This window comes from Cyprinus carpio, chromosome B21 (assembly GCF_018340385.1).
Source record: "Cyprinus carpio isolate SPL01 chromosome B21, ASM1834038v1, whole genome shotgun sequence".
In the NCBI taxonomy this organism is placed as follows: Eukaryota; Metazoa; Chordata; class Actinopteri; order Cypriniformes; family Cyprinidae; genus Cyprinus; species Cyprinus carpio.
This window is the reverse complement of record NC_056617.1, coordinates 4,966,738-4,981,053: the sequence shown is the minus strand read 5'-3', so window position 1 is coordinate 4,981,053 and position 14,316 is coordinate 4,966,738. Positions and strand designations below refer to the sequence as shown.

At 33.0% G+C, this 14,316-nt stretch overlaps 1 protein-coding gene across 1 annotated transcript; it reads right to left on the bottom strand.

The window, feature by feature from the left end:
* Positions 1 to 235: 235 nt before the first annotated feature.
* Positions 236 to 9,172, bottom strand: LOC109105349 (1-acyl-sn-glycerol-3-phosphate acyltransferase alpha-like). Its single transcript, XM_042747868.1, has 5 exons — positions 8,974 to 9,172; positions 8,582 to 8,757; positions 6,967 to 7,062; positions 4,016 to 4,088; positions 236 to 2,660 (listed from the first exon to the last, which is right to left on the bottom strand). Exons 1-5 carry the CDS (start codon positions 9,155 to 9,157, stop codon positions 2,503 to 2,505), a joined length of 687 nt encoding a protein of 228 aa, XP_042603802.1. The 5' UTR covers positions 9,158 to 9,172; the 3' UTR covers positions 236 to 2,502.
* Between the last annotated feature and the right edge of the window lie 5,144 nt (positions 9,173 to 14,316).

Sequence of the window (14,316 nt, the reverse complement as noted above, 5' to 3'; positions counted from 1 at the left end):
GGATCACAAAATACAGTTTTTTAATTATTTATTATTATTTAAAACAACGACAACTCCCAAATCAAATAAAATGCACATCTAAAATGCTATTTTTTTTTTTTTTTTTTTTTTTTGGGGGGGGGGGGGGTTGTCTGTAGTAATCATAAGTCTAAAGTAAATCCTCATTTAGATTTAGTAAATGTGTAAGTAAATAAATTGACAGACAGACGACAAACGTCAAGAACAACTTCTACCATTCCTACTGGAAAAACAGACGATTTTATTGACTATTTGTCCTAGATGTTCTTAACACAGGTCGCATCCAGATTCTACCACAATCAACATTTTTATATATGATCATCATCTTGATTGTACAGATGACTTTACAGATTTTACAATGGGCTTTAGCTCATTTGTGTGTCGGGTCACCATACAAACACATTCAGCGCACACAATGGACACATACACACACTCTCTCTCTCTCTCTCATTCACACACGTACACAAGGCTACCTGTGAAATGTCTGACAGGTTCGTCTAACGGATCTTATAATCAGAGCGTTAACAAGCCTCACCTGCTGTACATCCTTAATAGCTTTGGTGAAAATCACACAACACCTTGTACACGGTTTCGTGAATGCAGCACGGTTTTCAGTCAGCAGGGCAAAAATGACATCGAAAATAAAGGGCTTATAAAATCTATGAACTAATACACAACATAAAAGGGTTTAGATTTGTACTAATTAATAACAATAACAGTGTCTAATCTGGACATTTAGCATTAACCAAACTGAACATTTGTTCAAAGCAAAATGTCTTTCAGCTCAGTGAGCCGTTATAATGAGATACGTAATTCAGTCCTCTTAAATAATATTGTACATATTAAATTAAGGATCAGATGTTATACATTCTTAACAAACAAGAACTGCAACATCAAGCATTAAATAGAAGATTCAACAATGCAATGCAATTAGAAAGTAAATAACAAATATTCATCTTACTTTACTGCCCTAAGCTGTTAATAAATAGGTGTTAAATAATTGGTCATTTTGAGATTAAATTGTGCATGTCATTTTCACATATTCAGATTTATATATATATATATATATATATATATATATATATATATATATATATATATATATATATTTTAAATATGAACTTTCTTGGTTAAACTGTAAAGTTGAGGATAAAGTTTAATACCTGATCTATGAGCAGAAAAAAAGCTCATGACGTTGACAATCTGCGAACGTGAATCATTTCTAGAGTTCGTCAACATCCACTTAAAACCTCAGCATTTTACATTACAATAATTTCTCTGGATAATTTTAGCAGCAGGTTTTGAAAGAAAAATTCAAGTTTTGCAAACAAATGTAAAATAGAATTTTGATTTTCTCCTTCAAAATCTGACTATTAATAATAAAGGCTCTTAAACACGTTTTAGTTAAATTGGCTGCTTAGATAACGCCATAGTCTATATAATGTGTTAGATAATACTTTTTCGATTAGTTATTATAATAACAATTCCCTTGCAAATGGTTTTTAGTTTAAACAAAAGGATTGAACAATGTTAGCTACATTTTTAGAAATGAAAAGATTATTTTGTAGCCTGAAAACAAACCAAAACAGGAAATGAGCAAAGCACCGAACTTAAGCCAACTGGAACATATTTCTAACGCTAATCAAACAATTCTGATCACAGAGCAATAATCAATAGTGTTTTTCCACAATATTCCACCATTAAACAACCAACGGCTGAGACACTTTGGACACATGGCACAGGAAGAAGCCGCACTTTGTAACGGTGACAATAGAGATTTTCGTTACAAATGAAACCTTTACTTGACATAGGAGGAAACTCAATTAATTAGCAGTTTTCCGAGTCCTTAGTTGTGACGACACATTTGGACATTTCCAAATGAATAGTTTTGGTCAATGAATCAATAAAGTTATTTAAAACAATAAAGGGGCGTGTCTAAAGAAAAATACTCTTGCATACGAAAAAAAAAAAACAGAAGTAAAACCAACTCAGATGTTTGTCACCGATTTCCCATGATGCAAGCAGAGAACTTCGAGTAAAAGCGACCTACACAAACGAACAGAACGAGTCTTTGTAGATCAGTGAAAGGAAGAGAAACATAGAAAAGGCATGCATGTCGAACGCACATCCATGATGTTCTCAGGGCGTCACTCCAAAACTCAACCTGTCGCCGACAAAAGCAGTCCGAGCCATACCAACATCGAAAATGACGTGGAACAAAGCATCGCGCCAGAATAAAAAACGCCGTTCCGCCGCTTAGCGCCCCCTGGAGTCCAACGGGAGATCAAAACTAGGTTAAGATAACATCTGCTGTACGCACTGTAGTCAAGGTGAATGTATGTGTGTCTGTCTGTATGGACATGTGTTCCTGCTTCATGAGGACGTCAGAGAGGATACTAAAGCGCCTGGCTGTCATGGTTAGCATCACCACCACGACGGCGTAGTCTCAAGCCATCCTTGTAGTCGGAGCGAATGAAAGGGCGCTCAGTGGGTGGACGGCCCGTTGCTCTGCACCGTTTGACCGGAGATCTCCAGGAAGGCTGAACGCATGATGCCAAACGATTGCTCGGAGAGCGTCGTCACATCGTCTGCCGTCAGTCCCTTCGTCTCGATCTTTGGAAGGATTTTCAGAGTGATGCTTCCTGTTTGAAACAGTATAGAAAACGTCATATACAGCCATTTAGCCGACATTATCATCGACATGCTCTAGTTTGTATGGAAGCTTTTTTCCGTTACATAAAAAAATCAAAAGATAAATGTGACTTTTAATCTCACAATTCTGACTTTTCTTCTCAGAACAGCAAGTTTATATTTCATAAGCCTATTTTTCCTCTCAGAATTGCGGCTTAACATCTCACAATTCTGTTTTTTGTTTTTGTTTTTTAGCTCCTAATAAAAAAATAAAAGAGGGAATTGTGACTTTTTATCTCGCAATTCTGACTTTTTCTCAAAATTGTGAGTTTATTTCGTAAGTCTTTTTTCCCTCATAATTGTGCGTTTACCTCTCACAATTGTTTTTTTACTGCACAAAAAAAAAAAAAAAGAAAACTGTGACTTTTTTCTCAAAATTCTGCACCGACAGAATTAAAACTAATTAGATCTCGCAATCCCCGTTTTTCGTTAGAACTTCATTTTTACATCTTGCAATATATATATATATATATTTATTTATTTTTTCTCCCAACATGGAATTAAAGCGAAAAAAAGTAATTCTGACTTTTCTTGCAAATCTCTCGCAATTCCGACTTTTTTTTTCTTGCAACTGCAAGTTTATATCTGACAATTCGGACACAGAAAACCCACATAAACATGTCAAAATACGTCTTACAATTCTGTCATTCTTCCTTAGAATTGTGTGTTTACATCCCATTTTTTATTTAATTTTTTTGGCATGGAATAAAAAACAAAAAAGCAATTGTAACTTTCTTGCAATTGCGAGTTTAAATCTCACAATTATTACTTTTTACTCAAAATTGTGACTTTACTTCTTGCAATTCTCTTTTTTGTTTCTGCAACAGAATTAAAAAAAACAAGAGGTAATTGCACCTTTATCAAACAAATCTGACTTTTTTCTTACAATTGCGAGTTTATATCTCACAATTCTGCCTTTTCTCCTCATAATTGCAAGTTTCCGCCACAGCATAAAAAAAACAAACAAACCTATTTTCAACTTTTTAATCTCACAATTCAGACTTTTCATCTTAGAATTGTGCAATTTAATCTCAAAATTATTTTTTTCTCAGAACTGCAAGAAAAAGGGCAGATTTGTAACATACAGTATACAGTACACTGTATGTTTTTAGAGAACTTTGAATATTGCACACAGGTCTAATAGACTAATATTTCTACTATTTTTTTTCATAAGCATATTTTTTCATAAGCATAGAAGTTTAGAACAACACAAAGAAGGGTAAATGGCAGACTTTCATTTTTTGGTGAACTATTTACACAAAAGGCCTTTTGTTTCTCCATAACATTTGTTTGTAACGTGCATTACCTGATTTGAACTCTTTCTCTTTTCGTAGGTAGAAGTTACTGTAGGAAGAGAAGACGATGGGTATGATGGGAACCTAAGAGAGAAAGAGAGAGAGGGATGGTTGGACAGTGTGCAGCGCAGCAGACAGTAAACCAGCAGGGATTAGAAACGCTCTCACACACAAAAATATGATCATACACAGACTGAACTATCCTCCCAGACTAATAATATACCCAGAGATACGTTGCTGGAAAGTGTGTTTCAGTTTAACCATTTATTAATACAAAAAGATGTGACTCAAAATTATGAAGGACTAGGAATGCCACAAAAATGAAAATAAAAAATAAAAATAATAATAATATAAATTAAACAAATACTAATTTTAAAATTCTAAACAAATATAAAATAAATAAACTGACAAATACATATTTTAAATGGTTTAATTCATGTTTAAAGGTATAGGTAAATATAACAATAAAATGACATCTATTTATGTTAAATTGCATTTTGAAAGGTAATAATTTTGCATAGGTTTTATATTTTAATGTAAAATGCATATAATAAAATTATTAATAATTATATTAAAGAATCATCTAACAATATATTTAAAAAAATTAAATATCAAATTAATATAAATCAACAAATTAAAAATTCATTTTCAAAAATGAAGTTAAATAAAACAATAAAATAAATTAATTTAAATATTAAACTTCATTTTAAAAGGCTACAAATATGTTGAACATTCCAACTATAAACATAATAAATAAATCAACTACTAAATTGAAAATAAATATATTAAAGTAAATATAAATTAACAATTTTTTTTTAAATATAATTAATGTTTAAATGTATTTAATAGAATGATACAATAATAATAATAATAATAATAATATTAAATTGCATTGTACATACATTGTGTGTGACCCTGGACCACAAAACCAGTCATAAGGGTCAATTTCTCGAAATCGGGATTTATACATCATCTGAAAGTTGAATAAATAATCTTTCCATTGATGTATGGTTTGTTAGGAAGATAGGACAATATTTGGCCAAGATACAACTATTTGAAAATCTGGAATCTGAGGGTGAAAAAAAATGAAAATATTGAGAAAATCACCTTTAAAGTTGTCCAAATGAAGTTCTTAGCAATGCATATTACTAATCAAAAATTAGGTTTTGATATATTTACGGTAGGAAATTTACAAAATATCTTCATGGAACATGATCTTTACTTAATATCCGAATGATTTTTTGGCATAAAAGAAAAATTGACAATTTTGACCCATACAATGTTTGTTTAGCTATTGCTAAAAATATACCCCAGCAACTTAAGACTGCTTTTGTGCTCCAGGGTCACATATAAATATTTTCCCAAGCTTACTTGCTGAAATTCCTACTTTATTTAAAGTCTAGACCATGTATAAAATTCCTAGGGTGCATGTTATATCTGTACAATGCCAAAATGCAAAACACAGATATAAAAAGATAAGATTAGACACCGATTGTTCACATATTTTACCTTAACTAATGAGAACCATCAGGCCTCCATTACTTTGGTCTAGATTAAGTGATGTCTGTCTGCTTTAACTCAACGCTCATCTGGTTTTGATTATGCTGGCCTGCCACTTTTTATATCAGTATGCATCATCACACATGATTCATATTACTTTATTCTGAACTTAAAAAGCAGCTACACACAACTGTAAAATTTTTGTTTTTTTTTTAAGTTTTCAGCACAAATTCCTCATTCAGTCTCCTCATATGAACTTGTGACAATGATCTACATGTACAGTCATTACAGCAATCATCCAAACAATGTTCTTGTGGCCATGGAAATGCAGATGTAGTGTTTTACTTTTAATTGTGAGAGACGTGAAAAGCCTGTTTTAGCTTCAAGGCTTTGTTAGCGTCGAGCCTAATCAATATGCTAGTGCTCTTCTAAAAGCTGAAATCTTTCCCTTAAATCTTTCAAATTTACATTTGAAACGCACAGTCCTTCGACTGAAGCAAAAATATTGATCATCATACAAAACCACAAAGTGGTTAAGTCAGCTGTGATGTAAACTATTGTCTATTACAAACTGAAAAAAGGAAAGCATTTTTCATGACCTGCCCGAACATCCTGTTTCAAAAGAACATATGAAAATCCTGAAAATACACACATACTGAAAATTATTTATTTCTTGTTAAAAATTGTAGTTAAATTTAACAAATTATTCATTATTTTACATATTAAACTGCTCTTTGAAAGATAAATAATTTCTTGAATATATATATATATATATATATATATATATATATATATATATATCTATATATATATATATATATATATATACTACATTTGACATATGTATATAAATAAATAAATATACCAATAAATAAATCAACTATTAAAATAAATGTTTCAGATGGTTTAACTCATGTTTTTAAATATTAACTCATGTTTTCAAATGTAGTTTAAAATAACAGAATTATCCATCATAAACATAAATTGCATTCTGAAATATTTTGCATCTATGTATATGGGTAATTAAACAGGAAGCTTAAAAGCTGAAAAGAAGCTGAAGCTGGAAGTATTAAAGTAAAAAATCTGCCAAGCATTTCACTGTTCCAATACAATCCATTTGTCTTAACTCTCAAGTTTATTCACAAGCCACATGAAAGAAAGAAGCACTGAAGGAATGTTTCATGTGGCTTAAGAAATGAGTTTTTGTTGCTAAACAGCTCCACACAGAAGCTGAAGACTAAACAAGGAACGACAGCTCTCTGCTGGTGAAGATAAGACACAACACCACATGAGCAAAGCCAGTCTCCATTACGACCTCTGACCTGTGCCACAGGTTTCATGGGTTAATGAGGAACCTTTGAGCTCAAGCTTGTTCAGCTTGTGTCAGGTAAATTACTAAAGCACTTACAGGTCAGGTTATATCAGGTCAAGCATGAGTGAAGGAGTCTGAAGTAACACTCACCTGTGCTTGAATGGCCAGATGAAACGCTCCCTTTTTAAAGGGCAAAAGCCCGCCGTTCTGATTCCGTGTGCCTTCTGGAAACACCCACAATCGGATCTAGGGAAAGTTCAATGCAATCACAAAATAAGATTGTTTCCAGCACCTCTTCCTTACAACATCGCTATGATAGCACTAAGACTGATAGTATTATATCATGCAATATTGATCAAAAGATGGCAATTCCAGATCACAATTTACTATGCAAATTAAATATGACATCTCCACCACTGTTTGAAAGTTTAGCATGGAAAAATACTGTAAGCTAATCGAAAGCAACGGTCCATGTCTTTAGTGGTCTTGGTTGTATTTCCCCATTAATTTTCTCTGTAGAAACCTCTTAGTTCTAAGCCATTAACCAAATAAACATCATATACAATTTTTAAGCAAAAAGTATTTCAAAAGCAGGAAAAAGGGTTAAAAAGTCAAAAGCTTTATTTTTATATCTCCTTCTCTCATGGTCATTTTATTTACAGTTTTAATCATTTTTGGTGTTTTTGTCATTTTTATTAGTTTTTTTAATGTTGTTTTTTAATGTCTATATAGTTTTTTTTTTTTAATAAATAATTTTTTTTTTTTTTTTTCATTATTTTATTTAAAATAAAAATGTCAAATATTGCCTTTGAAACTTGAAACTATATGATACATATATATGAAATGAATGAATGAATGAATATATATATATATATATAGATATATATATATATATATATATATATATATATATATATATATATATATATATATATATATACACACACACACACACACATATATATATAGAGTTTTTACTGAAGTATAATAGCCCTGGGTCAAAGAATATGAACTATAATCACTGAAGCATTGCAAATAATGTACTAAAAACAATATAAAACCAATGATAACTGTGCAAAAGATTGCGGATTTTAAGCACAAAAATAAAATATTTTTAATATGCATCAAAGTATTAACATACACATTACAGGTAAATGTTTGATGTCTGTGAAACTTCTTAATATTAAAAAAAAAAAAAAAGTATTTTCTGCTCACCAAGGCTGCATTTATTAGATGAAAATACCAGTACAAACAATAATATTGTGAAAAAAATATTACAATTAAAAATGCCTGATTTCTATTTGAATAAACATGCTATTTATTCCTGTGATGCAAAACTGAATTTTTGTGCTAACCATGATACATATTTTTTTTTATTTAGTCTTCAAGGAAAGTTTTTATTTGAAAAAAATCTTTTTTCAAAATTATTAAAGTCTTTACTGTCCCTTTTGATCAATTTAATGCATCCTAGATTAATAAAAGCATTCATTTCTTAAAACATATTCCTGAATGTAAATTTTTGAACAGTAGTGTATATTTATATATAATACTGAATGTTTACAATTACAATCACTTCAACACTTCAAGAAAGCTTAGAAGTTTACCACCTTCAACCTTAAACTAAAAAAAAAAACAAAAAAAAAAAAATGACACTTCAATAAGATCATATAACATCAATTAATAACCTAAAAGCTCATGCCAACTGGTTCAAACTGGTTCGGGTAAACTACCATTAGTCAGGTGTGAGATCTTGGCAAAGACAGACCTTGTCGGCCAACATGGTTTTAGCGGCGTCACTCATGACGTTCTTGGCGTCGCTGGTCTTTTGGCGGTTGATGAAGACGATTCCTCCCAGCCAGCAAATCATGCCCACCGTCCCGGCCCATATCAGCTCCTTCTTGGCGATCATCGTGCAGCGATCCGGCAGGGTCTCCATCATGCCTGCAGAGAGGAGGAGAGAATCAGCACAGAAACACCGGCTGCACAAATACCATCACGTGACATATGGGTGTGCAGGCAGAAAGAAGAGAATTCAAGCAGGTTTTGATCCTGTGGTAATAATAACAGTAACACTGAACACACGGTGTTGTGTTGTGCTGTGTTGTGTTGTGTTGTGTTGTGCTGTGTTGTGTTGTTTGGTCGAGTGTATACGTTCACCTAGCACGTCGAGTGATGATTGGTGGTTGGAGATGATGACGTAAGGTCCGTCTGTTTGTAGATGTTCCCAACCGCTGACCTGATAGCGCAGACCCAGGAAGTACTTCACATGGCGAACCATGAACCGGATGACCCTACAGGAAGTAAAAACGTTACAATTCAGAACATGACCAAAAGCAATCATTCATTAATCAATAATCCATTTTCACAAATATTCTAGACCACTTTCAAAGCAAGTCTATGAGCCTTTTCCACTGTTTTATCAGCCACCAGCCACAAATCATACGTTGTAGAAATGTAACAGCCCATGAAAATTGAGGTTTGCTCATGTCTGCAACATAAATCATTGTTGTTCAAATCTCTGGCTCCAAGTCTAAGCAGGCGTAGACAGAAGCACTAACAAGACAGATCAACCACAGGAAAGATGAAACAAAGAAACAAGCATTTATTAAACTGAAAACTAAAAAAAATTTAAAACTGAAAGCTAATTCAAAACATTAATAAAAACTATTATAATGTATAAATGATATTAAAATAACAGTATTGTAAAATCTAAACTATTTGTTGTTTATCATGGGATGTTGCATGATAAAGAGATTCCAGATACAGTATCTGTGCAACCTTTGAACACATAAGAGGCTCATATCAGTAATATGAATATGTGGAGCAAACGCAGGCAAAAACATCTGCGGTTACATAACACCACAGCTGAGGAGACTCTACAGATTCATTCAAACACTTCAGGATCCTGAAAGATGATTCACGGTATAATTAAGAGATGGACAGATGACTGCGGGTTGCAATGAATGATGTTGAAATATTTAGTAGGTTACGGGTGAATGTTGCTAAACCATTAACCTCAAGTATGAGCAACAGGAAAAGTGATGCTTGACTTGGCAAGCACTAAACATTTAGTGCTAATTTAATTTTACAGAGCTCTGGTTTCCTCGAACAAGTCATCAGTGCATTAAAACGTTTGTTTTCTGTGTTTACACTGACGATAATTCCAGCAATGTTTTGACATGAATCTTTGTCCCCATTACACATCACCTCACTAGTGATTGTTGTGAAACTGCCCCGAGGCTTTGAGTTTTGACATGTACTGAATAGTAAACAACAGCTCACTGCATAGCGCCTTCGCTTTCAGCAGTCACTGCATGTGCGTTTCTTAACAGAGTGAAACGTCTTTGAGACAAGAGACTGAGCCTGTTCGGAAATAAATCTGGACTGTGCTATTGTTACTATAAATCTAGATTTTGTGAAATTGCTTAGAAATTTACAATCTACCATACAATTACACAGAATTTCTTTCCTTTATTAATATTATTTATTTAATATAGTACCATTAAAATACCATGGTATATTTTGCAGTATACAACTGTACGAAGATAATGTTTTTGAAAGTTGTCTGTTATGTTCATCAAGGCTGCATTTATTTGATCAAAAATACAGTAAAAAAGTAAAATTGTGAAATATTATTACTATTTCAAAGACCTGTTTTCTATTTGAGTACTTTTAAAGTACTTTTAAAATGTAATTTAAAAAAAAAGTACTTTTACTTTTTTGTACTTTTAAAATGAAATTTATTCTTGTGATACAAAGCTGAATTTTCAGCATCATTACTCCAGTCTTCAGTGTCACATGATCCTTCAGAAATCATTCTAATATCCTGATTTGCTGCTCAAGAAACAATTCTTATTATTAGCAATGTTGAAACAGCTAGTTCATATTTTTGTGAAAATGTGAGGCATTTTTCAGAATTCTTTGAAAAACAGCGTTTATTTGAAATCTTTTGTAACATTATACATGTTTACTGTCACTTTTGATCAATTTAATGCATCCTTGCTGAATAAAAGTATTAAAGGGTTAAGGCTAGAGGGCATACAGCAAAAACTACTGGGCATGCGCACATCAATATAGCGTAATTTTTCTCACACTGTGCAACAATAATTACAATTTTTGCATTATTGTAAGGGGTAGGTTTAAGGTTGGGGTAGGTGTAGACATTAATAAAACACAATCTAATAGGTAGAAAATTACATTTGTTGTTAGCTTCCAGTTTTGCTGTATCCCTTCTAGCCACAACGTACAGTATTAACTTCTTAAAAAAAAAAAAAAAAAAAAAAAAACTACACCTTACTGACCCCTAACTTTTGAACACAACTGACATGCAAATGCTGACAACATGCTAAATTTATTGACAATTCATCATGCTTTAAATGAAAAAATTTACTCTTAAAAAAAAAATGTAAAAATTAAATACAAAATACAATTTTGTACATTACTTGTTTGGGTTCAAAGGTTTGAAAGTAGCTCAGTATTACCACCAGCTTTAAAAAAAAAAAAAAACAGTACCATAACTTCATTGTTTTTTTGTTTGTTTTTTTTTGTTACTACACAAGTACTAAATAAACTCTGTTATCAGAAATGTCAACCTGTTCTCTGACATTTTACCCTGGTACACCAGCAGAAGGAACACAAGAGTTTAAAGCCTGCCAAGCTCGGCTTTATCGGATATCTTAAACTTCACGAGCAGTTTATCAACATCACAGACAGATCACAATTTAAGTTCAAGGTTACTACAGTATTTGAGATGTTTATTTCAGCGTAATTTAATTGCCATCATGTCATTTCAAACCTGTTTGGCTTTATTTCTATTGTGACTAATAAATGGAGATGTTCTGAATAATGTACAGACTAGGATTATTATATTAAACTCAAACTAAAAACATAAAATAATTGTGTTACTTTTGTTATTTTTGTTACTTAAAAAAATGTTAACTCCAAAAAAAAAAATGCCAGAGGGACATTGCTCATTTTCTTTTAACTTGAACTACTAAAACCAAAACAACAACATTATCTTAAACAAAAAAAAATAACACTGGGTCACTAGGCAAAGGCCTCTTTTTTCAATTATAATGAATGGGGACTGGAGCTCGATCCCATAAAAATAAATCATTGAAGTATTACAAAACGACTTGTGCAACATACTCCAAGTCTTCTGAAGTCTGCCCTAGCTCTCTTCATCATAATCACAAAAATCCACGAAAGAGAATTAGCAATATCTGATTCACAAAAGAATCATTTTTGAGTCAGATCTTTGCATTGATTCATCCAATCATGAATCAACCTGATTGTGTTCTCAAGCACAACACACTGACTTAAAGAACAACATGCAATTTATAAATCTGTATATTCATTTAGCAGATTTTTCAATAATTTTTTTATACCAATACATTTTAGATGTCACATAATTTATCACTATGCAACTTACTTGTAATTGTACTATTATTATTTGCCTTTTTTTTTTTATAACCGATGAATAACAAATAACATTTTTAGTTATGATATGACTTCAGAAGACACTTAAAAAAAAGAAAATTTTATATTTATTTGATACAATTTTTATTTAGTAATTCCTTGTAAATTTCACAAATTATTATGAAAAAATGGCTATTAACATACTGAATTAAATGTGAAATTTTGAAGTATAATACTCCAATAATCTGGGTTTAATTTACAACTTCGAACATTTTTTATAGCATAGTTTTACGGTATTTTGCATCATTTTGAAAGCTCTTCTAGTTCTCATTCATTGCAAGTGCATGGAAAAGAATAGACCGATTTTGTGCCACAAGGAAAAAAGTCATTCAGATTTGGAACGACATGACTGACATCCTTTTCATTTCTGGCTGAACTCTCTTGATCAGATCTGACCTCTAGCTCTATATACCTTGTCGTCTCTCTCCTTTTACCCAGTAAGTTCATCATCCTTGCTGCATCAGCTCATTGTGTGACTCAATAACTCTTTCCTATCACACTGATAAAGAGAGAGAGAGAAAGAGAGAGATCCAGATAAACTTAAAAGTGAAGAACAACACTGATGCAACAAGACACCACCCATCCTCCCTCACATCATGTGGTGTGTTGTTGGTTAATATAAGTGTTAGGTCACCCTGTTAAAAAGGACTCAACAGCCATGACCAAAACATTTACGCTCCGTATTTTCATGCATGTCAACAAACGATAGTTCAGCTACGGTAAGCATACACCGGCCCTGACACACGAGCTCATCCTGTTCCGGCGTAATTACCGGGGTAACGTCGCACCCCCACGTTCAAACACTGTCCTGAACGGATTCACCTGTGACCTACAAACCCCACACTGCTAGCTTGAGTCACTAAACCACAGGTGTAAAAAATTATCAGCGAACTTGTGTTTAACAACTGCAATAAATGGACGTATTATTCTGTGGCGCTTAGTGTGTTCATTGTACCATGCATGTGAATGTCGTTTTTAGTGAGCATGTGAAAAGGTCTCTTTCAAAGTTATTTAAAAGCTGCAGAACATTGGGACAAGCACTGACGGGAACTTTTGTGTGTATGCAGACCTCAGGTCTCCAATTTTCATATCACATGCACTCTATTAGTAAAGACCACACCACTGGGCTGCTTTTCATATCAGGTAATGCAGAACTTTGTGTGACGCTAATCTGCAGTGATTGGTCGGATTTTCATTTCATCATGCCTGTAATGCCTGATAAAGCAGCGTTTGTGAGCACAGTGCTGCTTTGTGTACAGTGGAAACAGCTATTTTTACGCTCCAAAAGCGGCACCTAGTGGCAAAGAATGAATTAGCATTTTCATTCACACCAATGCGAAACGGCCAACAAGTGGGCGGGCAATATGCTAATGTGTTCATGTTGACGTCAACACGGCTTGGGATTCTTTTAAAAACGATGGTTTTCAATGATTCACGTCGACTCTTTCTTTTGAGAGGCATTAACTTTAAAAAACTTTGCAGGATGTTTTCATTCACTTAGAGCTGTGTTTACACACTGCATGAACAAGGTAATTTTCAAAAATCCATAACTCTGAAACTATAGGAAAAAATATTGAAATAATTTCTACATCATTTAATAAAATGACACGAGAGAAAAAAAAATCACATCACGATTACTTATTGTAATATATGGACAGTCCTAGTTTCTATCGATCAATGAATGTTGACTGACAGTGATGAACGTTCAAAACTATAAAACATAACGTCCGTTACCATGACAGCGACATTCTAGCGTTAAGGAAGGTTTCAAAGTGATTTTCGGCGCGAACATCGATTCTAAACTGATGACATGGAATCCGCGGTTCCATGATCAACTGTCCAATGTGTGGAACGCGCGTGACTGTTAGTTTTAATCTGGCATCATCGACCAGCATGAACTCTGCACCAGCGGAGCCATGAGACCAATCCATCACGACCTCATTAATACAAACTAGAAAGTCTTGGCTCGGACAAACTAGAGCATGTGGAACTAGCATCCCACATCCGTTTAACTAGCATCTT